Source organism: Ochotona princeps, chromosome 2 (assembly GCF_030435755.1).
Source record: "Ochotona princeps isolate mOchPri1 chromosome 2, mOchPri1.hap1, whole genome shotgun sequence".
NCBI lineage: Eukaryota > Metazoa > Chordata > Mammalia > Lagomorpha > Ochotonidae > Ochotona > Ochotona princeps.
In genome coordinates, this window is record NC_080833.1 from 110534872 (window position 1) to 110557799 (window position 22928).

The 22928-nt window shown below is 53.1% G+C and overlaps 1 protein-coding gene across 1 annotated transcript; it reads right to left on the reverse strand.

Annotated features, from left to right (window-relative positions):
• Positions 1-1113: 1113 nt before the first annotated feature.
• On the reverse strand, positions 1114-10364 carry HDGF (heparin binding growth factor). Its single transcript, XM_004589232.3, has 6 exons — positions 10060-10364; positions 4049-4125; positions 3754-3892; positions 2909-3094; positions 2613-2815; positions 1114-2455 (listed from the first exon to the last, which is right to left on the reverse strand). The coding sequence occupies exons 1-6, from the start codon at positions 10144-10146 to the stop codon at positions 2449-2451; spliced, it is 699 nt and encodes a 232-aa protein (XP_004589289.3). The 5' UTR covers positions 10147-10364; the 3' UTR covers positions 1114-2448.
• Between the last annotated feature and the right edge of the window lie 12564 nt (positions 10365-22928).

Here is a 22928-nt window from a genome sequence, read left to right on the forward strand (position 1 = left end):
GAGTTGTAGTCCGCCAAAACGTAAGCCGTAGACAGGAAATTCAGAATAGAAAAATCCCCTGGCTGAGAACACCGTAAGCATGCCGGGAGTTGGAGGCAAACCAGGTTAGGCTGAAGCCATTTGCAGTCCTGCGCATGTTCTCTATGGAGGCTGCTGGGAATTGTAGTCTCTAGAGATGGCTCCATTTTCTAGGCGACTGTGGCTTGTTCAAAGCTAAGGGCGTTTCGTTGGCAGGACTATAGCCAATACCCTCCTCGCCTTCTGCTAAATGTAGCCAGGACAGATATGCAAAACTCCTAGGCTTCCTAGAGGAAGGCATGAAAAGTGGGCCCTTCCAACGTTTGTAAAGATCTAGTCACAAAATGTCAGCTTAGGAAGGAAGCTGAGGATCAAATCCAGTTGATTGTGTCTGACGGGGGTTCCACCAGGACTCCAGCGGCTCAGCCCCCTTCCCTCACCTCCCATGCTGATAAGGGGGTAATTAGGTTTCTCTGGGGAGATTCCAATTACTTCTACAGCTGAACACTTCCACCTTATGGCCGCCGTGGGCTATGGTCAATACTGACAGTCCCACACCCACTACTTACTGTGCAAACTTCATATTAATTTATTTCAAAAGCAGCGTATCATAGATCTTCCACCTTTTTATTCACTCCCCCAAACTCCTGCAACAGTTGGACCAGGCTAGGCACAAGCCAGGAGGCAGTAACTCCTGCCCCCTCGTCTGCCATTTGACAAGGGACTTGAGTACCTAGCCCACATCTGCTGCCTCCCATAAACCTTAGCAGGAAGCTGGATTAGAAGCCTGGACTTGAATCAGGAACTCCAATTGGGAATGCAAGCAACTCAGGTTGCAGCTTAATTTCTTTCTCTGCTTTTTCCTTTTTTCCTCTTAACTCTCCCTGGTCCTCATGGAGGAAACCCATGTTGAAGAGGCCAGCAGGTGCACTCTGGGGTCTGCCCTCACACAGAGGTCTGGACTTCCGTTCCCTGGGATTGGTGGGTGCCCATCCTTCCCCCTCGAGCTAAGTAGTCAACCTGCATTCCCCTTTCCTGCTCCCCCTCTTTGGTTTATCAACACATTGCTGCAAAGAAATCAGTCAGAATCCAGGATAGTAATCAACAGGCTTTATTTTTCCTAGAACTGAAATTGTCTACCGTTTTCAGAGCTGAACGTCCAAAGCTACAGTCAGCAATTTTTCATCAGAGCCCAAGGGAGAGGGGACAAGGGTGAAGGAGACAGAGTGGAGGCATGGAGAGACCACCAGGAAGAGGCTGGGAGTCAGCACACATTTCCCTGTGTCCTCTCAGTGGCTTAGGGATCAGGTCTGGTAACAACACCGAGGGAGACAAAGGGGGTGTGTGTGTAAAGAAGCGACACCAGAACATCAGAGCCCCAAAGAGAAGGGGGAGCCTGCGAGTGCACCTCAAAAATGGGAGCAACAGTGGGGATCAGGCAGAATGGAGAGCACACAAAAGGGTGGGTTGGGGGTCCTTAAAATTTTTTTGTAATTTTCTTTTATTAAAAACATTTCCTAAAAAATGTGTCATTTTCATTTGTCTGGGTGATCTCTGTCACTGAAGGCTGGCCTAGAGCACTGTAGGGGAGGGAGGGATGGAGGGAAGCAAAAGGGCAGCTTGTAGGGGTATCTCCCCAGGGCATCCCATCTCTCACCCCTGAGATCTGAGGCAGGACAGATGCACAATACCCCATCCAAACAGGCCAAGCTGACCCTTTGGGTCTCGGGTCCTTGGCCTAACAACTTTTGGAAGCCCCTACACATCTCTTCTGATGATAAACTACAACTCCCAGAAGTCCCAGGGGTCAGCAAAGAGCAAGAATGGGTGTTGTCAGTCATCAAGGATTTATGGTAGGGCACCCTTTGCCTGTGCAAACTGTCCTACTTTCCCTGAATCTAGGCAGCTGGCGAAAGAGGTATGGGAGGATGGAAGAGGAGCTCCAAAAGACGTTCCCACCCCATTTGAGGACTACCTCTCCCAAGTCCAGGTAGCCACCCTGTTGTTCATGCTCTGTCCCTTCCTTTCTCCTCCTGATCCCCACCCAGAGGTCCAGAATACGTGGGGGAAAGGGAGGAACAGGGAGATGTTGGGAGGTGGAAGCAGGCGCTGCCGGCCCCAACAGGAGCCCTGGGGAACAGCTGTAAGCAGGACAGGGCAGCAGTAGCCTCATCCCTTCCCAGAGAGCTGAAGCCTGGCCCCCCACTCATCTCAGAAGCGATGGGACCTGGAAAGTGAGGGCTGGGTGGTTTACCCCATCTGGTTCCATCTCCAGGGGCTGGGCTTAGAGTGGGGAGAGTGAGGGGCAGAACAGGAGAGCGGGTTGGGGTGGGAAGGCGGGTTCCCAGTTTGCAGGCCACGACCAGTTTCCCCAGTAGCACCCAGACAGCAGCAGGAACGGGACGCGGGCTCCTCTTGAAACACTGGTGGCTACAGGCTATGGGGGAGGCAGTAGGGAACAAGGGTTACAGGGGGAACCAGCGCCATCTCCACCGACCAGTCCAGCTGTGTCCAGCTGTGCTGCACTGCCCAGAAGCCCCCACTGCAGGCTCTGCTGCCCCTCGATGCCCTCCCAGTCCTGCAGGCTTGCTCACCTCTCATGATCTCTGACACCAGGGGCCTCAGCATCCTCCTTGGGGGCCACTGCCTCCTCTTCCTCCTCTTCCTCCTCCTCCAGAGGTGGCCCCCGGCCAGAGCCAGGCTCAGAGGGGGTGCTGTTCTTCTCCACCTCCACGGTGGCTACTGCCTTCTCCTCACCTTCAGCATCTTCTGCCTCCTTGGGACGTTTAGGGGAGTCCTACAGGGGATTGGTGAAGACACATGGGGCTGAGGCCACACAGTCCTTCCCCAGGCGCTCCAGCTGCGGCAGATGCCCTCTCCCAGCAGTTACCTCCAGCGTGTCCCCCGCTCTCCTCTTCAGTGCCCCCTTCTCATTCTTTTCCTTGGCTGGCTCATCGATAACCAGCTTGCCCTCTTCATCACTGCTCCCCTCGGCATTGCCCTTCTTATCACTGTCCCTCTCTGTGGGCTCAGGCTCGGGCTCGGCCTCTTCCACGGAGCTCTTTTTCTGGGATGACTGCAGCGGAGACAGAAAGGGCCTGAGTGGCACCAGCGGCTCCCCCTGCTTGGAGGGGAGACACCCCCCTCCCCGGCCCCGGACCCCTCCCTCGGCCACTCGCTCCTTCCTTCTCCCGCCTCGCCCCCACCCCCACCCAGGTGCCCAGTCTCACAGGTGATTTGAGACCCACCTCTGGCGGATTAGCCCCGGGATAAACCCACTGGCCGGGCAGGCAGGGCTCTGTGCAGGAGGGGGGAGGGCTGGAGCAGGAGGCAAAACCTCGGGTCAACTTCTCCCGGAGGGAGCTGGGACCCTTTCCCCGCCGACCCCCGCCCCCCACCCTCCCGCCTCCACCTGCCCGGCTCACAAGCACCTCCTCCTGGAAGCCTTTGTTGCAAACACTCCAGGTCATGTCCTATACTCCCGCTGGGCCCAGCGTAGACGTGTCCCTACTTACCGCCTCAGTCCTCTTCTTGTCCCCAAAGCACAACTAGGTGACACACCCACAGGCCCAAGCCAATCCCCCCACCCCCAGCTCCTACCCAGAGCCCCAGGGTGTGTGTGTGTGAGCTCTCAGTATCACCTGTGGACCCAGGGCTCTGGAGCCCATGGCCACACCTGCTTTCTGGAGGGGTGTGTGTATGTGTGTGTGTCTCTCTGAGCGGACGGTGGCTCACCTGGTAGCCAGATGCCTTGACCGTAGGGTTATTCTCGATCTCCCACAGCCCCTCGCTGAATCCTTTCCTCTTGTTGGGCTTGCCGAACTTCTCCTTGGACTCCTCGTAAGGGAAGAGGTCTTTGGGGCCCAGGAATGCCCTGGTGAGAGAGGGGAGACTGTGCTCTCGAGCCTTTGCTGCCCCTGCACTGTGCAGCATGTCCATGGAGGGGTGCTGTCACCACCTCCTTCCTAAGAGGTACTCCCAGGGCCCCCATCTCCCAACACCCTAGCAGTGTGCTAGCCCCTCAACTCACGTCTCGTGGGTCCCGAAGAAAAAGACTTGATACTTGTTGGCTGTTGACTTCACGGTGGCCTCGGGCATCTCATCAATCTGGAAAGGGGGAGATGGAGAAGTGAGCAAGCACTGGCCAGAGTCCTGATGTGTTTAGAGGTTGCTGGCACATACAGCAGCTGGGACAGAGGACTCAGGGTCACCAATGTGGCTTTGGAGCCATTTTTATTTTATATATACATATTTTTAAAGATTTATTTATTTTCATTACAAAGTCGGATATACAGAGAGGAGGAGAGACAGAGAGGAAGATCTTCCGTCCGATGATTCACTCCCCAAGTGAGCCGCAACGGCCGGTGCTGTGCCGATCCGAAGCCAGGAACCTGGAACCTCTTCCAGGTCTCCCACGCGGATGCAGGGTCCCAAAGCATTGGGCTGTCCTCGACTGCTTTCCCAGGCCACAAGCAGGGAGATAGATGGGAAGTGGAGCTGCCGGGATTAAAACCGGCGCCCATATGGGATCCCAGGGCGCTCAAGGCAAGGACCCTAGCCGCTAGGCCACGCCGCCGGGCCCAGAGCCATTTTTAGCAGGGTGGTTAGCTATGAAGGCCTATCAGAAACCCCACCAGAGCCATTGTTTCTGCTTTACAAGCCAGAGAGTACAGTCCAGGAGACAAAGCCCTGGGTCCTTGCCATCATCAGCCTGGCGCTGCTTCTCATTCCACCACAAAACATAGCCTAGACCTCTTCTCAGAGTGCACTGTTGCCCCCATGACAGCTATAGGGCACCTCTTAGAGCTGTTCCAGGCCCCTAAAGTCTGCATACCTACCACCATGACCGGCATGAGCGTGGGCAATTTCCTCACCAGCCACAGTACTGAGCCCCAGGGTGGTAAGAACCGAATGGCCATAAGCTGGTCCTAACACATGAGTGCCGCCTCTGTGCTGCCCTCTCCTACTCCCCTGCCGATTCCTGGTCACCCTCCCCACCTCAGCGCCCAGGGAAAACTCTCCTAGCACCTCTCCTTGGAGTGCTTTTCCCAGTTCTGATTTTATAGTGATTCATGTTTCTCCCTCAGCTTGGCAGCTGTGTTGACTCTGGACCACACCCTCAGCAAGGGCAGAGACCAGGTCTGCTTTTACCCTTTGCATGGTGCCTAGCAAGTAGCAGATGCACAGCAAACACCTGTTGGATACAAGCAAACTGCTCTGGCTGAAGCGGAGGAGACCCAAGGACCGTCCGGTCAACACCCGCACCTAGACACATTCCCCAAAGGCTTCCAGGGAGCACTTTCCAAAGCCACTGAAGTAGTCAGGCTGATTCTATATAGATGAGGAAACTGAGTCCAGAAAAAGGAAGCCATTTGTTCAAAACAACAGGGCAAGCTCGTGAGGACCAAGTCTCAGTCACAGGTCTCCTGACTGGATCCCTGGCCCAGAGTGTCCCGGTGGTGGAGAATGTGGTGGTGCAGAAGGCAAGGGGTACAGAGGTCTGCGGGTGATTTAAGTGGCCTGGTCAGCCTCTCCAGATCAGGCCCTGCAAGTCCAGGGCCAGGTTGAGCTGGTAGGGTGAGGCAACTGGGGACTACAACTCCCAGCAACCCTTGCAGCAGCCTGGCTTCCCGCCGGACAGAGGCCAGGTGGCCATGTTGACTGGGGCTCCAGGAGCAGACAGGAGACAGACAGGCCAAGGCTGTGATTAACACAGAAGAGTCAAGAACACAAGGTCCAAATGGAGTCCTGGGGTGGACATGCAGGCAGGGTGCATGCAACTGAGAAGACACAGCCAGGAGAGGCAGGGTAGGGTCCCGAGCAGGAAGCTGAGGGGCATCCTGCCCTAGTCTTCAGCCTTGTGGGCACCTCCCCCCTTGCCCTGTGGCCTCTGAGGACAGAGGTCCGGCCCCTCCCCCCAGGAAGGCTCAGCACCAACTGGGCCTTCCCCACCACCAGGAGAGGCTGGGGTGTGAAAGCAGGGGTGGAATGGCATGCAGTTCCCCCCCAAACAGGATCCTCATCGCCATGACAACCCAACCCCACCCCCAGGGCCACTCAGCAACTAGGAATGTGACTTCCCCTCCCCCTCCCCAGGCCCGCTCTCCAGATTTGGGAGGAGGGGACACTCACACCCCACCCCCAAGCCTAGAGTCTGGCACCTGGGTCCCAGGCTGTGTCTGAAACCACAGCTAGGGCCCAGAGGGAGGGCCCTAATGGGAGAGAGGGGAAAGGAGGGGGGCTTCTCAGGAAGCCAGACCTGGGGCCAGGGCAGTAGGGGGTGAAGCCAGACACGGCTGGCCAGGACACCTGGGTCCTGTTACCAGCTAGCTCCCCACCCTCCTCTCAGAGGGGGAAGGAGAAACAAAGTGAGGGCCTCCAGGGCTTGGGGATCTCAGGGGACAGGCCCAGGACAATAACAGCAGAGGCCCTTCCCCAGGCCTCTCTCCTTGTTGGATCTGGGAGCACCTGGAAGTAGCAGGATGGGGGCGGGGACCTAAGGCTCAGAGGCTGGGAGAGCCCCACGGCCTGCAGACCCACACCTGAGCTGGGCTTTTAAAAACGAGAAACTGAGGCTTCAAGAGAGGGCGTGGTGGGGAGTGCAGGGTCACGAGTGAGCAGCCATGAGCTTCTGGGTAGGAGCCCAGACCGCAGAGCAGTTCCCAGACCAGCCAGCTCCTGCCAGCTGGGCTTCGCATGGAAAGCAAAGTCAGCCACAGAGAGCTGAAAGGTGTGGCAGGGGACCCAGAAGGCCATCAGCTGCCCAACCCCAGGGGCGGCGGAGGAAAAAAAAAGATAGGATGAAGTAAAAATAGCATGAGCCACACCAGATACACCCACCCTGTGACTTCTGCCTTCATAAAGGAGGGGTTTGGAGCAGACAGATGGGCACCTTCCCCCACAGGGTCCTTCCATGCCTGCCCCTCACCTAGGCAAAGAGGCCTGCAGAAGTGTGTGTGGGGGGGAATTCCCAATTCCTCACCCCTAAAAGGGGGATAATCACCTCCATCCCTCAAACTACGAAGCAAATGTTTTGCATGTGGAAGGGTGGGTCTGGTTCTTCCCAGCCCTGTACCCCAATACAGACTCATCTCCCAGGTGGTGTCTTTATATCCAGGCTATGACTCAGAACCAGTGAGTCAGGGCTAAGTGGGTCAGGGTGCGGCCAGGCAGGGCCAGGGGACCCCAGGGCTGTGCTACTTCCTAGCCACTCCAAGGGACCCAGCCATGTTTCTTCTTCCCCAGGCCCAAGCACCAACCCCCAAACCCCACTTCTGTATTTGCTTGTTTCCAACAGCCAATTCGAGGACAAGAAATTCCTTGTGGTGCTGGGGGGGCCCTTGGCCACTCCCAGGGGGTCTGAGAAGGAACCAGACGTTTTCAGGTGAGAAGGGAGGGGACGGAGAGTAAACAAGAGCTTTCCAAGCCTCAGCCCAAAATCCAGGCTCACCTCCCCTGGCACTGGGGCTGGCCCTGGGGGAGGGCTGAGCCTACACTGGCTGCCAGCCAGGCGTCTGACCACCACACCCAGGGCCTAGGCCCAACCTGACCCAGGAACCGGAAAATCTGGGACAGGAGACAAGAAAAGTGTGGCAAGCCCAGGAGGTAGGGGATGGGGGACGTGCAGTCGAGGGGGAAAAGCTGGGGTGTCCATGGGAGTGTGGCTCAGTTTTCTGGGATTGTGAAATAGGAAACAGGGTAAGGAGGAAGGAACCTGGAGGGGGGAGCGGGAAAGTCCTGGAGTTTGAAGGCTAGAAGGGTTTGGAGATCCCCCAGGAAGCTGGGCTGAGGAAGAGGCAAAGGGGGAAGGTTAAGATGGAGTCACACCATCCCTCCAGACAGGACCTGCCTACCACGTGGTCCCCCTCCAGCACAAGGCCTTACTAGCCTTCCTGCCACTATCGCCTGGTGGCTGAGAACTGGCTGCTAGGGAAGGAAGGCACTGAAAGAGGTTCCTGCCCCTCTCATCCATCCCCCGGGGTGAGGGACCCCTTAGGCTCTATTTGTTTGTTTTAAGGACTCAGGGGTCTGAGGATTTGGCTGTTCTAGAGTTAAGAAGAATTTTATCTGGGAGGTAACCCATCTTAAGTTGTACCTCCTCCCAAAACTGTCACACCCCAGGGCTAGGGCCGTTGGTGTTTTACCTTATCTCTTTCAGATGCAGCCTGGTCTCCCTCCCCCCCACTCTTATCTAAAAGATCCAGGGCTCCTCGGATTCTGCCTTGCCTGTCCTTCTGCCTCCTGTGTGTCCAGCCCTTCTGTCTGGAAGCCCAAGGTGAAGGGAAGAGCTAGCTGGCATCTCTCCCTACTGCCTAAGCCTCAAGCACCGCTGGAACCCCAGAGGCCACCAGAAGCCTCAGGGGTCTATGTTGGGTCCCTACCGCCCACATTCCAGCTTCCAGCCTCTGGACTTTGTCCCACCCCCAGGAGGTAGAAGCAGTAGAGAGCTGGCCTCATTCTTGCCCTGCCCACCAAGGCCTTGGCATCTACACCAAGAAGCCAGTTGGATCAAAGGGTGCAGGGTAAAGTACAGGAGCCTAGCCACACACACATGCTATGCTCACCCGCCCAGCCCCTTAGGGAGGCTCTGGCTGCTGTCTGTTCTTGGTTCCTATTCCAGGGGCCAAGGCCTCATTTCATCCATCTCAAAGTTTCAAATAACAAGGAGCTCCAGGCACATTTCTCAGAATAGGGTATGGAGTGAGGAAGGGTTTCCTGGGTTTTCTCGGAAAGCCTCAAAGTGGCCCTGGAATGTTGAACAAGCCTAGGGGCAATGTCCTGGGCTCCAAGCAGGGCCAGAACAGATGTAGGTCTACTGTGAGCGGTGCAGCACCCCAAAGCCCAGAGATGGTCCCCCAGCACCCTTTCAGCATTCCTTTCTGCCATTGGATTTCACTCTGCAGCAACCCTACCCACCAGGGAGACTGAGTCATGCCCTCAGCCCAATACTAAAGGTTCTGCTACACCAACTTTGAAAGTAGTGGCCAAAAGAGGAATCCCTTCCCCCACCCCACTAGCATCCAGGCCACCTCTCTCACCTTCCTTATTTTATCTACCTCAGTCCTTACGGAAAAACAGGTATATATACACAACACACACACCACGCCTGGCTTTGGGGCCCCACCCTCCCACCTGGCCAGGTGCTGTAAGAGGGAAAGCCCTTACATTGGCGGGCTGAGTCAACCACATGGCCGGTCTGGCGGTAGACGCTGACATTTTGGGGAGGTGGGAACAACTCAAACATCCCCACTCAACCGCATTAAGAGAAGTCTGCATGGGACCTTCCGGCCTTCCTAAGAACCCTGGCACCCCAAATGCCAAACTTGAGCTGGTAGCATATGGGAGGGAAGGGAATATTTGCGTGGAGCTTAAGCTTGATGAGCTCAGGCGGGATCATCTCCAAGCCGGGCAGATTACTTCTTTCGGCCGCTCCCCAATCCTCCTTCAGACCCTCCAACTTCAGATCTGTCTCGGATGCCCCAAAGCCAAAGTTTCCCGGGAGCCAACTCCGCCTCCATCTATCCCTTTCTGGGCCGGGATATTTCGTAACCATTTTGTAGGCAAAGGAGAGTTTGAAGTGGGGACAACAATCATGGGCGATACTGGGAGGGTGGGGGGATTCGCTAAGGGGTCCCCGAGGAGGATGGCGGCGGCGGCGCCTCGCGAGTGGGGTGGAGAAGTTAGCAGGACTGGCCCAAACCCAAACTGCGTGTCCGAAACCTGCGGAGTACAGGGTCTGGGGGCGGGACTGAGCTCGAGGACAGGGGACCCCGGCATGGACCGGCGCCCCGCGATCACCACGCCGACACAGCCAGCTGCCAGGTGTCTGCCCCCTCCCCCGCCTCCACCATTATATAACTGGTGGGTGGGTTTGAAGGCGACAGGGAAAGGGTGGGGGGCCCCTACGCCCGCAACCCCGTCCCGCCTGTCCTCCCCACTTTCACCGGCTTCGCGCGCACAACCCTCGTGCCCTCCTAGGTATGTTATGCAACCGAGTCCGCAGGGAGAGAGAAGAGGGGGCGGCGGGGCCGCGCTGCTTACCCGGGCCGGCCAGTGTGGGTAGCCCTTCATCTTGGCGAACACCAGGTCCCCGCACTTGTACTCCTTCTGCCGGTTGGATCGCGACATGGCGGGGCTCCGGGCGCCCCGGGCTCCGCGCCGGGCCGGGAAGCGCGAGCCCAAGTTTGCGCTTGCGGCGCCGCTCCGCTCCGGCCCTCGCGCGGCCCCCGCCTCGATGGCGGCCCCCGGCCCAAGCTCCGGCGCGGCCACGGCGTCTCCGCCCGCGCGCCGCACGGACGGGGCGGGCGCGGATCGCGGGCAACGCTCCGGCGCAGAGGGTGCGCGCTCGTGCAGTTGTTTGTGTTTGAAATTCAATTGCTCCCTCCTCTGCGCGAGGCCTCTTCCTCCACCCCCCGCCCGCTCCCCACTCCTCCTCCTCCGCCGCCGCCTCCCTCCCCGCGCGGCGCACTCCCTCCCTCCCGCGGCGGTTTGATGCGTGCAGCCGCTTGACGTCCCGCGCCTGCCACCGCCCGACGTCCAATCCGGAGCCGCCTGGCGGCGCGCGGTGACACAGGCCCGAGGAACCGATCGCCGAGCTCGCCGAGCGGGCTTTGTGTGCCCGCCGCTGCCCGCCCGGGAGGCGCTGGCGCCCGGCTGGACAGAGCGGCCCCTGCCCCTCCCCCGGCTCCGCGGGGCGTCTCACGCTCTCGGCCCCGGAGCAGTGAAGCGTAGCTGCCTAGGCGCGGTGGCTCTGTGCCCTCTCCGCCACCCCCAATCCACGAGTCATTTGCAGGGCACCCACGGCTCTTGGCAAGAGGGCTGAGTTTCCGGGGCGCGAAGCGTGGGCAGTGCGCAGCTGTGCCCATAGGGGTCCACTCTGGACCTCGACGTGTTGGCAGGCTGTGTGGCGTGGCCGCTGACACGTCGGGGGGTTGGAGCTCTAGCTCGTCGGTCTCGAGCATGAAGGAAGGGGTTCCAGTTGTGGTAGTGAGGAAACGTGTCCGTGTGGTTGTGGCCGCCTTCTGGGCGCATTAGATCTCCTGTTTAGCAAAGGAACTGGGCTCTCGGACCAGCCTGCTACCCAAAGATGAGTTCGATCACTGTGGGCAAAGGCAGTGGAATGCCCATAAGTCCATCACCTGCACTAAATCGAAAATACCTCGGAGCCACGTGCTGCCTTGGGAGACGGGATGGGGCGGGTCAGAAAGAGGGAAGAATCCCCGAAAATCCAGCTTTATTTATGGAGTGAGTAGGGTTTTGCCCAATTCTGAGGAAATACATTTTGGCCAAGGTTATAAGCCCCAAAAAACTGTAGCGCTGAAGCTAGAACTCAGGTCCTTCCCATTAAACAAAAGATTTATTGTAATTACGTCTGTCATTTACTGTATCATTTGTGTTTGTTCACATTTCAGGCACTATAATCTCTTACAAATAAGGCATCTGGAGTCTTTTTTTTTTTTTTAGATTTATTTGTTTCTATTGGGAAATCAGATTTACAGAAGGAGAGACAGAAAGATCTTCCATCTGCTGTTTCACTCCCCAGGTGGCCGCAATGGCCAGCACTGAGCCAACCCAAAGCCAGGAGCCAGGAGCCTCTTCCGGGTATCCCTGTGGGTGCAGGGTCGTAAGGCTTTGGGCTGTCCTCAACTGCTTTCCCAAGCCACAGGCAGGGAGCTGGATGGGAAGCAGGCTCCTGGAATTAGAACCAGCGCCCATATGGGATCCTGGTGCTTAAGCTGCTAGGCTATTGCACCAAGCCCGATTTGCAGCAACAAAATCAACAGCATTTCAGAATTATCAAAACCGTGCCCGGCGCAGTAGCCTACCTTGAATGCACCAGGATCCCATATGGGCGCCGGTTCTAATCCCGGCAGCCACGCTTCCCATCCAGCTCCCTGCCTGTGGGAAAGCAGTCGAGGATGGCCCAAAGCCTTGGGACCCTGCACCTGCTTGGGAGACCCGGAAGAGGCTCCTGGCTTTGGATTGGCTCAGCTCTGGCCATTGCAGCCACTTGGAGAGTGAATCAGTGGATGGAAGGTCTTCCTCTCTGTCTCTTCTCTGTATATTTGACTTTCCAATAAAAATAGATAAATCTTTACAGGAAAAAACACTATCAAAACCACTTAAGCAGTGTCCTTGGAACATGCACCCTATAGAGACCCTGGGATGACATTGGGTGGCTGTTCCCCATTCCTGGGTGCTGATGCAGTTGGGTCGCTGGAAGTGGCCCCCTCCTCTCCCTACTTTCCCCAGACACAGTAAGAAAAAAGGAGATTGCAGGCGGTATCTACTTTCCCCCATTTTCAACCCTTCCTACACTAATTGGTGGTGCACATGGGCATGCATCTCTCTCGACTATGTAAACATCAAAAATAACTGAACTGAATAATAATAATAATAAAACGATAAGCCTCCCCCGCCCCCCACCAAGGGGAAAAGCAAGAAAATTTAAATTAAAGGCTAGGGGCAAGGGCACAGTTTTGAAGGCAAGCCTTGCTTATTTCACAGAAACAAAAACAACAGCAAAAAGATTTATTTGGAGCCCAGCACTTTGGCCTAGTGGCTCAAGTCCTCGCCTTGCACGCGCCAGGATCCCATATGGGTGCCGGTTCTAATCCCGGCAGCTCCACATCCCATCCAGCTCCCTGCCGGGAGCCTTGGGACCCTGCACCCGCGTGGGAGACCTGGAGGAAGTTCCTGGCTCCTGGCTTCGGATCGGCACAGCACCATCTATTGCGCTCACTTGGGGAGTGAATCATTGGATGGAAGATCTTCCTCTCTGTCTCTCCTCCTCTCTGTATATCTGGTTTTGTAATAAAAATAAATAAATCTTTTTTAAAAAAAGATATGTTTATTTATGTTTTAAATGGAAAGTCAGATTTACAGAGAGGACAGACAGAGAAAGATCTTCCATCTGCTGCTTCATTACCCAAGCAGCCACAACAGCAGGAGCTGAGCTGACCCCAAGCCAGGAGCTTCTTCTGGGTCTCCCATGTGGGTGCAGGGTCTCAAGGCTTTGGGCCATCCTCTACTGCTTTGCTAGGCCACAGGCAGGAAGCTAGATGAGAATTGGGATAATAGGGACACAAACTTGTGCCCATATGGGATCTGGTGCTTGAAGGTAAGGATTAGCCAATTGAGCCACCCCACCAGACCCAAGCCTCACCTTTTTGACAGCGTGGCCTCTTAGCATAGTGTATCCTTTGTGACAGGCTTCCCTCTGACCCTGTCCACAGGCATGCCAGGTTGTTGGCACCTGTGGAACATTCTGCAAGGTCCTCTTACCATGAAAGAACCGTGCAGGCTTGCAGTCACAGACTTGTCGGTTTGTTTCTACAGCGAATCCGAACTTGTTGCTACAGAGCAGCTAGATTCCAGTTGGTGTTTATTTTACAGTTGTATTCAGTTTTGAAATGCAGTCAGTGGAAGGATCCAGATTGTCTGCCTAATCCTTGTCTCTGTATTGTTGTTGGAGAGAGTCATGTCACAAGTTATTAAAGGTGTTTGGTTTTTGTTTTAAAGATTTATTTTATAGGGCTAGCGGATGGGCTGAACTGGCTGATCCTCCACTTCCATGTCCCAGGATCTCATATGGGTGCCAGGTTGTGTCCTCCATCTGCTCCACTTCCTATCCATCTTTCTGCTTGTGGCCTGAGAAAGCAGTGGAGAATGGCCCAAAGCCTTGGGACCCTGCACCCATTTTGGAGACGAAGAGGAAGCTCTTGGCTTCAGATTGGCTTAGTTCTGGCTGTTGTGATCATTTGGTGTGTGAGCCAGTGAAGGGAAGAAACTTTTCTCTCTCTCTCTCTCTCTGAAAGTCTGCCTTTTCAATTAAAATTTATTTGAAAGGCAGATTTACAAAGAGAAGGAGAGACAGGGACAATGATTTTCTGTCTGCTGATCACTCCCCACGTGGCAACAGCCAGAGCTGAGCCAATCTGAAACCAGGAGCCCAGAGCCTCTTCCGGGTCTTCTTTTTTTTTTTTTTTTTTAAGATTTATTTTATTACAAAGTCGGATATACAAAGAGGAAGAGAGACAGAGAGGAAGATCTTCCGTCCAATGATTCACTCCCCAAGTGAGCCGCAACGGCCGGTGCGTGCCGATCCGAAGCTGGGAACCAGGAACCTCTTCCGGGTCTCCCACGCGGGTGCAGGGTCCCAAGGCGTTCAAGGCGAGGACTTTAGCCGCTATACCACGCCGCCGGGCCCTCTTCCGGGTCTTCCACACGGGTCCAGGGTCGCAAAGCTTCGGGCCATCCTCAACTGCTTTCCCAGGCCACAAGCAGGGAGCTGGATGGGAAATGGGGTTGCCAGGGTTAGAGCTGGCACCCATAAGGGATCCCGGTATGTTCAAGACAAGGACCTTAGCCACTAGGCTACTGTGCCGGGCCCCACAAGGTGAGGACTTAACCATCAGGCTATCGCGCTTGTCCCAATAAATCTTTTGCAAAAAAAGATTTATTGTGTTTATTTGAAAGGCAGAAGTGCACAGAGAGAGATTGTTCATTCTCTGGTTCACTTCCCTATATGACTGAAACAGCTAGGGCTGAGCCAGGCTGAAGCCAAGGGCCAGGAATTTCTTCTGAGTCTCCTACAGACTGGAGTCACCCTCTGTTGTTTTCCCAGTTGCAATAGCAGGGAGTTGAAAGAGCTGGATCAGAAGTGGAACAGACAGGACTCAAACTGGCCCCTTTATGGAATGCTGAAACCACAGACAGCTTTATGGCTTAAACCATTACACCACAACACCAGCTACTTGAGGTTGTTTTAGGACTAAGTTCAGGGCCTGGCACGGTAGCCTAGAGGCTGAGCTCCTCGCCTTGCACTCGCTAGGATACCATATGGGTTCTGGTTCTGGTCCTGGTGACCTTGCTTCCCATCCAGCTCCCTGCTTGTAGCCTGAGAAACTAGTTAAGGACAGCCCAGGGCCTTGGGACCTTGCACCCACGTGGGAGACCTGGAGGAGGTTCCTGGCTCCTGGCTTTGGATCGGCTCAGCTCTGGACATTGCAGTTGCTTGGGGAGTGAATCAGCGGACAGAGGATCTTCCTCTCTGTGTCTCCTCTCTGTATACATGACTTTCCAATATAAAACAAACAAACAAACAAAAACTAAATTCAGTGTCACACAAGTTTCCTTTAAGGGTCCAGGTCAGTATAAAAATGCAGTTTTAGGGCCCAGCACGGTGGCCTAGCAGCTAAAGTCCTCGCCTTGAACACGCCCCGGGATCCCATAAGGGTGCCAGTTCTTTTTTTTTTTTTAATTATTTATTATTTAACTTCATTAATTACATTGTATTATGTGACACAGTTACATAGATACTTGGGTTCTCCCCACCCCTCCCCAAACCCTCCCACCATGGTGGATTCCTCCACCTTGTTGCATAACCACAGCTCAAGTTCAGTTGAGATTCCCCCATTGCAAGCGTATACCAAACATAGAGTCCAGCATCTTATTGTCCAGTCAAGTTCAAGGGTGCCAGTTCTAATCCCGGCAGCCAGCTCTGCTTCCCATCCTGCTCCCTGTTTGTGGCCTTGGGAAAGCAGTCGAGGATGGCCTAAAGCCTTGGGACTCTGCACCCCCGCGTGGGAGACCTGGAGGAAGTTCCTAGCTCCTGGCTTCGGATCAGCTCAGCACTGGCTGTTGCAGTCACTTTGGGAGTGAATCAACGGAGGAAAGATATCTCTCTCTGTCTCTCCTCCTCTCTATATATATCTGACTTTGCAATCAAAATAAATAAATATTTTTTTAAAATGTAGTTTTAGGACAAAAAATGTGTTTTTAAAGCTAATTTATTTAGTTCAACCCTCTTCTCTATTTTGTTGAGAATGGCAAAATAACTTCTAAATTCATGCTGTGACAGAGCTATCGGGCCTCTCAGTCAGTCTACCATGCAGCTGTTGGTTGTAATAATACAACTGGGGTTCCTTTTGTAGCAATGCCCTCCCAGACCTTAGTTGTAATTTAATATCCAAGTTCTTCTTACATCACCCAAGTCACAGCTGCCCCTGTGTAGTCAAGCCAAGAGCTGCAGAGGGTCGGTTACATGGCAGGCGTGCAGCAGGCAGAAGCCTGTTTCCCCCAGGGACTCTCCTCTCAGCGCTTTGCAGAGTTTAATGTGCAAACAAACCACCTGGCAATCTTCTTCAAAAGCAGACTAATTCACTAGGTTTGGTACACATACATTTCTTTGCTGTTTGTTTTTAAGGTTGATTTGTTTGTTTATTTGAAAGAGGAGGAGATCTTCCATCTGCTGGTTCATTCTCCAAGTGACCATAACCGCCAAAGCTGGGTCAGCCAGGAACTTCATCTAGGTCTCCCACATGGATGTTGGAGCCCAAGCACTTGTGTCACCCTCCACTGCTTTCCCAGGCACGTTAGCTGAATCGGAAGTGGAGCAGCCAGGACTCAAACCAGCACCCATATGGGATGCCAGTGCCCCAGGAAGAGACTTAGCCTGCTATTGGTATGTCATGGTGCTGGCCCCAGCCTGGCCAATTTGCCATGGCTTTGACCACATCTGGCTGTAGTCCTTGGTCTTTTCCCATGAGGAAGAGGAGGTACCCTGTGATGAGGGGACAAACCCCTACTCTCTCACCCATCCCCCCTTTTAAAACTAATAAAATGCATCCCAAGTGTGCTTGCCACCCTCCCACTTAGGGGAGAGACTGCGACCCCTGGGGGCAGCAGGCCTTGCCTTGCTGAGGGGCTAAGTGTAGGGGAGCTAAGAAGCCATTTAAAACATTTTTTTTTTTTAATTTGAGGGGCACAGAGATGGATTAAGGATGATCTATCCTTTGCTGGCTCAGCCCCTTAGAATGACTGTAACAGCCATGGCTGGACCAGACTGAAGCCAAGAGTCTGGAATTCTATCCAGATATCCCCAGAGAGCGCCCAGGATACAAGCGCTTGAGCCATCCCCCATGCCTCCCACAGTGTGCGTTAGTGCGAAGCCGGATCCAAAGCAGAGTAGCCAGGACTCCAACCAGGCCCTTGAAAGTGGTGCCTGTCATGAATCGACTTCACCGCCTGCCAGGTTCCCACCCTGCTGCCGCATTGCCTGTGGGCTCAGGATTTCGTTCATTTTCCTGGCCATTCATTCATTCCTGCCTACATATGTTCTTGAGAAATTGTTGGGTACTGTGCCAGGCTCTGGCAAATGGAGGATAGGGACAGCTTGAAAGATGACCAGGACAGGTGGCTGGCTGGGAGTGACAGAAGGCTCATGCTGGAGTAATCTCCAGGCCCAGGCCTGCAAGTCACCCCAACACACTCTGGTCCTGCTCTGATCTCAGTGTTCCAGGTCGGAAACTTCTGTTTTTCTCCAAATGTCATTCCTCTTTGACTTTTCTCCTTTGCTTTTTGATCCATGTTGCTTTGTCTTTTTTTTTTTAAAGATTTATTTATTTTTATTACAAAGTCAGATATACAGAGAGGAGGAGAGACAGAGAGGAAGATATTCCATCCAATGATTCACTCCCCAAGTGAGCACAATGGCCGGTTCTGCGCCGATCCAAAGCCAGGAACCAGGAACCTCTTCCAGGTCTCCCACATGGGTGCAGGGTCCCAAAGCATTGGGCCGTCCTCAACTGCTTTCCCAGGCCACAAGCAGGGAGCTGGATGGGAAGTGGAGCTGCTGCGATTAGAACCGGTGCCCATATGGGTTCCCAGTGCGTTCAAGGCGAAGACTTTAGCCGCTAGGCCATGCCGCCGGGCCCAGCTTTGTCTTTTTCATAATATTTTGTTTTAAAAAAAACTTTTAAAGATTTATTTGTTTTTATTGGAAAGGCAGATTTACAGAGAGAAGGAGAGAGAGATCTTCCATTCACTTGTTCACTCCCTCCGCAAGTGACTGTAATGGCTAGAGCTGAGCCAATATAAGTCAGGAGCCAGGAGCTTCTTCCGACTGTCCTACACAAGTACAGGGTCCCAAGGCTTTGGGCCGTCCTCCACTGCTTTCCTAGGTTACAAGCAGGGAGCTGAATGGGAAGCGGAGTAGCTGGGACATGAACTGGTGTCCATATGAGATCCCGATATATGCAAGGTGAGGATTTATCCACGGAGCCATCATAGTCAGCCCAACAACAATAAAACAGTAATAAAATAAACAACAGCAACAAAATAAAGGGAGATGACAATAAGAGGAGCACACACTTGGTGAGTGTGTAAGTTGCCACTGGGGATTCCTGCATCTCATAGCAAGTGTCTGTCTCATGTCCTGGCTCCTCTGCTTCCGACTGAAGGGCATGCTGGCAGACAGCAGGTGATGACTCAAAATATGTGGGCCCTGCCACTCGTGTGGGAGATGGGGATGGAGGTTTGGGCTCCTGGCTTCGGCCTGTTCCAGGGTTTGTCTCTCTGCCTTTCAAATGAAAGTGTTTCAAGTAAAATTATTTAAAGTGTGTGTGTGTGTGTGTGTGTGTGTGTGTGTGTGTGTGTAATTTGAAAAAAAGATTCCAGTAAGAAGCCATGTGTATTCATTCAATAAACAAAAATGATGAAATCCGACAATACCAGAAGTTTGGAAGGGTTGTCGAGCTGCAGAAGCATGACCAATGTGACATTTTTCTTCTTTCTGTTTCCCTTTCCCTCTTTCTTTCAATTTACTTATTTGAAAGGTAGAATAACACACACACAAGTAGAGAAAGAGAAGAGAGAGAGAGAGAGAGAGAGAGAGAGAGAGAGAGAGAGAGAGAGAGATCTTCCATCTGCTGGTTTACTCCCCAAACGGCAGCAAGCGATAGGGAAGGGCCAGACAAAAGCCAGGAGCCAGGAACTCCATCTGAGTGTCCCAGGTGGGTGATGAAAGCCTGGGTACTTCAGCCATCTTCCACTGCCTTCCCAGGTGAATTAGCAGGAGCTGGATCAGAAGTTGAGCAGCTGGGGTTCAAGCTGGCAGTGGCTGTCTGTACCACCATGCCATCACCATAAACCATATTATTAAAACAGAAAAAAGGGCCCAGCACGGTGGCCTGGCAGCTAAAGTCTTCGCCTTGCATGCACCAGGAACCCATATGGGTGCCAGTTCTAATCCTGGCAGCCATACTTTCCATCCATCTCCCTGCTTGTGGCCTGGGAAAGCAGTAGAGGATGGCCCAAAGCCTTGAGATCCTGCACCCGCTGGGAGACCCAAAGGAATCTCCTGGCTCCTGGCTTTGGATCGGCTCAGCTCTGGCCATTGTGACCACGTGGGGAGTGAATCAGCAGACAGAAGATCTTCCTCTCTGTCTCTCCTCCTCTCTGTATGTCTGACTTGCCAATAAAAACAAATAAATCTTTTAAAAAAATAACAGAAAACAAAACAAAACCCAGATGTGATTCATGTGAGTGAATCTGAGGGCTACTGGGGGGAAAAAGCCAATACTTACCAATACATACAACTTGATATTATTTTAATAAGGTTAAAAACAGTTCCAACTGAACAATATTTTTAGGAATACCTACACAAGTGCCAAATTTATCTTTGAATGTGTTTTGAAAAATTTGTGGAAAATAGAATTAAACATTGAGTTTTGGGGCAGACATTGTAGCAAGTGTTGAATCACTGCTTGGGATATCTGCACCCAGTTTCAGAGTGCCTGAGCTCAAATCTGACACTTTTTCCAGTTCACCTTCCTGCTGACATGCTTGGGAGGCAGCACATAATGGCCCCAGTACCAGGGTCTCTGCCACCCATCTGGGAGGCCTAGATAGAGTTACTCATTCCTGGCTTTGCTCTGAGCCTGGCATGACTGACAATGGCTCAATTGATGAATCCTTCCCCCTTGCAAGCACTGGCATTCCATGTGGGTGCTGGTTTGTTTCCCGGCTGCTCTGCTTCCCAACCAGCTCTCTGCTTATGGCCTGGGAGGGCAGTGGGGAATGGCCCAAAGCCTGGGACCCTGCACCCACATGGGAGACCTGGTAGAAGTTCATGGCTCCTGGCTTCCGATCGGCTCAGCTCTGGCTGTTTGGGACATTTTGAGAGTGAACCAGTGAAATCTTTCTGTCTCTCCTCTCTGTAAAATCTGCTTTTGCAATGAAAACAAATAAATCTTTAAACTAGCAAAGAGAGAGCTTCCAACTGCTGATTCACTTCTCAAATGACTATAGTTTCCAAGGTTGGTCCAGGCTGAATCCAGAGGCTTGGAACTCATTCCAGGTCTCCCACTTGGAAGCAAGGGCCCAAGCACTGAGCCATCCTCTGCCACTTTCCAGCAGCATTAGCAGGGAGCTGGATCAGAAGCAGAGCAGTTAGGACTTGAACTGTCTTTCTGATAGGAGATTGCAGCATCACAGCTGGTGTCTTAACTTCCTGTACCACAACATTAGCTCCCCCTCTTTAAACTCTTGTAGTGAGCATGTTATGTTCTTTTTTTTAAAAAAAAAGATTTACTTATTTTTATTACAAAGTCAGATATAAAGAGAAGAGAGACAGAGAGGAAGATCTTCCATCCGATGATTCACTCCCCAAGTGAGCCACAACGGCCGGTGCTGAGCCGATCCGAAGCCGGGAACCTGGAACCTCTTCCAGGTCTCCCACACGGGTGCAGGGTCCCAAAGCATTGGGCTGTCCTCAACTGCTTTCCCAGGCCACAAGCAGGGAGCTGGATGGGAAGTGGAGCTGCTGGGATTAGAACCGGCGCCCATATGGTATCCCGGGGCGTTCAAGGTGAGGACTTCAGCCGCTAGGCCACGCTGCCGGGCCTGAGCATGTTATGTTCTTAACATTTTTTTTTTTAAATTTCCTAAGAAACATTTTGTTCTCTGCGTATTGTTTCACGGCCTTCTTGTCTGGTGTATATTGAATTTTCTTTTCTTCTGATAAAATTACTAATAGGTTTATGATTCGTCCTTCCTCCTGCCCTTCGTCTGTTTCTGTTGATGTGCTGTTTCTCTCTTGTCACTCCTGTTAGCTGAAGGCTTTCTCCTCTTTAGAACCCTTGGTGCTGCTCAAAGTATACATTAGGGAGCTTAAAAAGTCACCTTGCTCTTCTAGGCCCATGCTTTTGGCTTCTGGTGTGATGCCAGAGGTCTTTCCTTTGGTCTGAACAGATTCCCCATAGAGACTGTTCCCCAATATCTTCTCTGGAGAATAGAGGCCTGGGATTCATCTTCTGGCAGAAATGGTACTGGTGGGCCCAGCATTATAACCTAGTGACTAAATCCTTGAACAGACTGAGATCCCATGTGGGTGCAGGTTCATGACCCAGCTGCTCCACTTTCCATCCATCTTTCTGCTTGTGGCCTAGGAAAGCAGTAGAGGATTGCCCAAAGCGTTGGGACCCTGAACCCACGTGGGAGACCTGGAGGAGGCTGCAGGCTCCTGGCTTCAGATTAGCTCAACTCTGGCCATTGCAGCCACTTGGGCAGTGGACCAGCGGAGGGAAGATCTTTCTCTCTGTTTATAAAACATAAATAAATATTGGGCCCGGCGGCGTGGTCTAGCGGCTAAAGTCCTCGCCTTGAAAGCCCCGGGATCCCATATGGGCGCCGGTTCTGGTCCCGGTAGTTCCACTTCCCATCCAGCTCCCTGCTTGTGGCCTGGGAAAGCAGTTGAGGACAGCCCAATGCTTTGGGACACTGCACCCGCGTGGGAGACCCAGAAGAGGTTCCTGGTTCCCGGCATCGGATCGGCGCACACCGGCCCGTTGCGGCTCACTTGGGGAGTGAATCATCGGACGGAAGATCTTCCTCTCTGTCTCTCCTCCTCTGTGTATATCTGGCTGTAATAAAATGAATAAATCTTTAAAAAAAAAAATTTCTAAAAAAAAAATAATAAAATAAAACATAAATAAATATTAAAAAAAAAAAAAAAGAAGAAGAAAGAAAGAAAGGACCCGGCATGGTAGCCTAGTAGCTAACGTCCTTGCCTTGCACATGCCAGGATCTCACTAGTTCTAATCCTGGCAGCCCCGCTTCCATCCAACTCTCTGCTTGTGGCCTGGAAAAGCAGTCAAGGGCAGTCCAAGGCTTTGGGACCCTGCACCTGAGCAGGAGACCCAGAAAAACCTCCTGGCTTCGGCTTGGCGCAGCTCCGGCCATTGTGGCTGCTTGAGGAGTGAATCAGTGGACAGAAGATCCTCCTCTCTGTCTCTCTTATCTGTACATCTGATTTTCTAATAATAAACAAACAAATATTTTTTAAAAAGTGAACTTTAGGGCCCAGAGGCATGGTCTAGCGGCTAAAGTCCTGGTGTTGAACGCCCCGGGATCCCATATGGGCGCTGGTTCTAATCCCGGCAGCTCTACTTCCCATCCAGCTCCCTGCTTGTGGCCTGGGAAACAGGCGAGGACGGCCCAAAGCTTTGGGACCCTACACCCACGTGGGAGACTTGGAAGAGGTTCCTGGTTCCTGGCTTCGGATGGGCACAGCACTGGCTGTTGCGCTCACTTGGGGAGTGAATCATTGGATGGAAGATCTTCCTCTCTGTCTCTCCTCCTCTCTGTATATCTGACTTTGTAATAAAAATAAATAAATCTTTTAAAAAAAAAGTGAACTTTGGGCCCGGTGGCGTGGGCTAGCGGCTAAAGTCCTCGCCTTGAAAGCCCCGGGATCCCATATGGGCGCCGGTTCTAATCCCGGCAGCTCCACTTCCCATCCAGCTCCCTGCTTGTGGCCTGGGAAAGCAGTTGAGGACGGCCCAATGCATTGGGACACTGCACCCACGTGGGAGACCCGGAAGAGGTTCCAGGTTCCCAGTTTCGGATCGGCACGCATTGGCCCGTTGCGGCTCACTTGGGGAGTGAATTATCGCACGGAAGATCTTCCTCTCTGTCTCTCCTCCTCTGTGTATATCTGGCTGTAATAAAAATGAATAAATCTTTAAAAAAAAAGTGAACTTTAAGGAAAAATTGGACTGGGGTCTGGATACTTTACATACCTCTCCTGATCTCTATGCTACCCCACTTCCTTGTCCTAGGACCTGGCT

Excerpts from the sequence above, each read along its gene's own strand:
- HDGF (XM_004589232.3), bottom strand. The coding sequence starts at position 10,146 with ATGTCGCGATCCAACCGGCAGAAGGAGTACAAGTGCGGGGACCTGGTG. Across the intron at positions 4,126-10,059 it reads ACCCACACTGGCCGGCCCGG|ATTGATGAGATGCCCGAGGC; the intron begins GTAAGCAGCGCG and ends CCCCCTTTCCAG. Across the intron at positions 2,816-2,908 it reads GAGCGGGGGACACGCTGGAG|GACTCCCCTAAACGTCCCAA; the intron begins GTAACTGCTGGG and ends AATCCCCTGTAG.